The sequence below is a fragment of the Lagopus leucura genome, unplaced genomic scaffold (assembly GCF_019238085.1).
Source record: "Lagopus leucura isolate 7727_CA_CO unplaced genomic scaffold, USGS_WTPT01 44527-0_obj-0_obj, whole genome shotgun sequence".
In the NCBI taxonomy this organism is placed as follows: domain Eukaryota; kingdom Metazoa; phylum Chordata; class Aves; order Galliformes; family Phasianidae; genus Lagopus; species Lagopus leucura.
In genome coordinates, this window is record NW_024966691.1 from 1 (window position 1) to 2052 (window position 2052).

Here is a 2052-nt window from a genome sequence, read left to right on the forward strand (position 1 = left end):
GGTGCACCGTGTGGTTGGTTTCCCCACTGTGGCCCAGAGTGAGGCACAGGGGGGGGGCACAGATACACAGCCCACACCCCACTGCTGCTCCCATCCCATGGCATCGCTGCTTTCCAGGCTTGAGATGTATCACTTCGGGGTGAAGGTGAGCGTCATCGAGCCGGGCTTCTTCAACACGGGTATCACCCACGCCGCCAGCGTGGAGAAAATTTTCCTCAAATACTGGGAGAGGCTGCCCGATGAAACCAAAGCGAGTTACGGAGACAAATACTGGAAGGACTGTGAGTGCATCCCCAGAGCCCATCTGGCACCGCAGTGCTGCGCTGCGCCAGGACCCAGTGGGCCTCCTGGGCACGAGGTAAGCGCCTGCCCCCTCCCTCTGCCCCCAGACCTGGCAAACATGAATGTGGCAAACAGGAGCTGCAACCCCAACCTCTCGATGGTGACGGACTGCATGGAGCACGCGCTGACCAGCCGCTACCCGCGCTGCCGCTACGCCGTTGGCTGGGATGCCAGGCTGTTCTTCATCCCGCTCAGCTACATGCCCTCCGCCATCTTTGATGCCTTCTTCACCCACTTCTACCCTAAACCTGCCCAGAGAGGGTGAGGCAGTGTGGGCAGAGCTGGCATCGCCCCACAGCTGACATCCCACATCGGCACGCACCGCACAGCACTGCCACGGCTGGCAAACTGCTGCTGAATAAAGATGACCTCCTCCTCCCTGTATGGTGTGATTGAGCCGAGCTCCTTCCCTCGGCAGCACACTGAGGCTGTGCTCATGGGGGAGCAGCTGGCACAGTGCTGCCAAGCCCCTGCCCCGCACAGCCCGTGCCCGCTTTGCCCTCCCCTGGAGCTGGGGGCACGCAGGAGCTGCTGGCGAGCGGGCGGCCACCCCAGTGGCACAGTGCAGAGCGGGAGCTCAGCCCCAGCGGCGCTGCTCTGCTCTCATCCCGGCATGGCTGCATCCTCACGCGCTTCCTATGTGGATGGTGCGGTGCGGTCAGCCCTGCAGTGCCGTGCACGGCCTCGGGTCGCGCTTCATCAGCACGAGCGGCTGTTGCAGAGCTGCGGCAGCGCTCCCGGAATGGCTCTGCGCAACACGAGGCAGCGCGGATCAGGGAACTCGAGGTTTATTCCAGCGCTGGTGCAATCCTGCCCACCCTGCAGCACTGCCTGCAGCAATTCGGGCACCGCTGCCCCCGCTGCTGCCCCGTGCTGCGTGGCACTGCTGCTCTGCACTGAGCTCTATTTATACGCGGGGACGCGGGCTGTGCGAGGACTTGTGGAGCGGTGCAGACCTGCCCAGGTAACCCTGGGGTTTGCGCTGTGGTGTTTGCAGGTGCAGCTCCTCCGGGATGGGCACAGAGCAGGGAGATGTGCAGGAGGAGTCAGGCAAGGCTGGACTGGGGGTGTCCCAGCGGGGTGGGAGCTCTGTGGGGTGGCGGGTGCTGCTCTGAAGCCCCACTGCGATGCTGTGCTCCAGGGGAGCGTGGTGAGTCTGCACTGAACTGAGTCCTCAGTGCGTCTTCCTCACGATGAAGGGAAACCTCACAGGTGCGTTAAAGGAACGGAAACCGAGCGCAGTGTGCGGCGGGAGGGCGGTGGGGGCAGGTAGGGCCAAGAGCCACAAACCAGCACCCACCCCGAGCACCAGCTGCAATGGGTTCCATTGGGGTGGCAGCTGACAGGGAAGTGCGAGGACATCTGAGAGCCAAAGACCCCAATCCAGGGAACAGCCCCCAGCGTGGTATGCGTGGGGCAGCAGAGAGACAGCTGCAGGGGCACAGCCAGGAGCCAGGATGACGCTGACCCGCAGGTGCTTGCAGGAAACCCCCACTCAGCCCCTCTTCCCCCAGTCAGGATGTGGCTGTGGCTGCTGGCGCTGCTGGGGCTGTGGCTGCTGTGGCGATGGCACCGCGAGCGGCAGACGGTGCCCGGCCTGGAAGACAAGTTTGTGCTGATCACAGGCTGCGATTCGGGCTTTGGCAACCTGCTGGCCCGGCAGCTGGATGCGCGGGGGCTGCAGGTGCTGGCGGGCTGCCTGACGGAGTC

The 2052-nt window shown here is 64.3% G+C and overlaps 2 protein-coding genes across 2 annotated transcripts; both read left to right on the plus strand.

The window, feature by feature from the left end:
* The first annotated feature begins 38 nt into the window (after nucleotides 1-38).
* Nucleotides 39-724, plus strand: LOC122192731 (17-beta-hydroxysteroid dehydrogenase type 6-like). The gene is made up of 2 exons (XM_042893383.1): nucleotides 39-281; nucleotides 390-724. Exons 1-2 carry the CDS (start codon nucleotides 98-100, stop codon nucleotides 605-607), a joined length of 402 nt encoding a protein of 133 aa, XP_042749317.1. The 5' UTR covers nucleotides 39-97; the 3' UTR covers nucleotides 608-724.
* A 796-nt stretch (nucleotides 725-1520) lies between these two features.
* LOC122192730 (17-beta-hydroxysteroid dehydrogenase type 6-like) lies at nucleotides 1521-2048 on the plus strand (the record flags this gene model as incomplete). Its single annotated transcript, XM_042893381.1, has 2 exons — nucleotides 1521-1554; nucleotides 1827-2048. Coding segments are annotated over exons 1-2 (241 nt in total), but the record flags the coding sequence as incomplete, so codon positions are not given.
* Nucleotides 2049-2052: the final 4 nt, after the last annotated feature.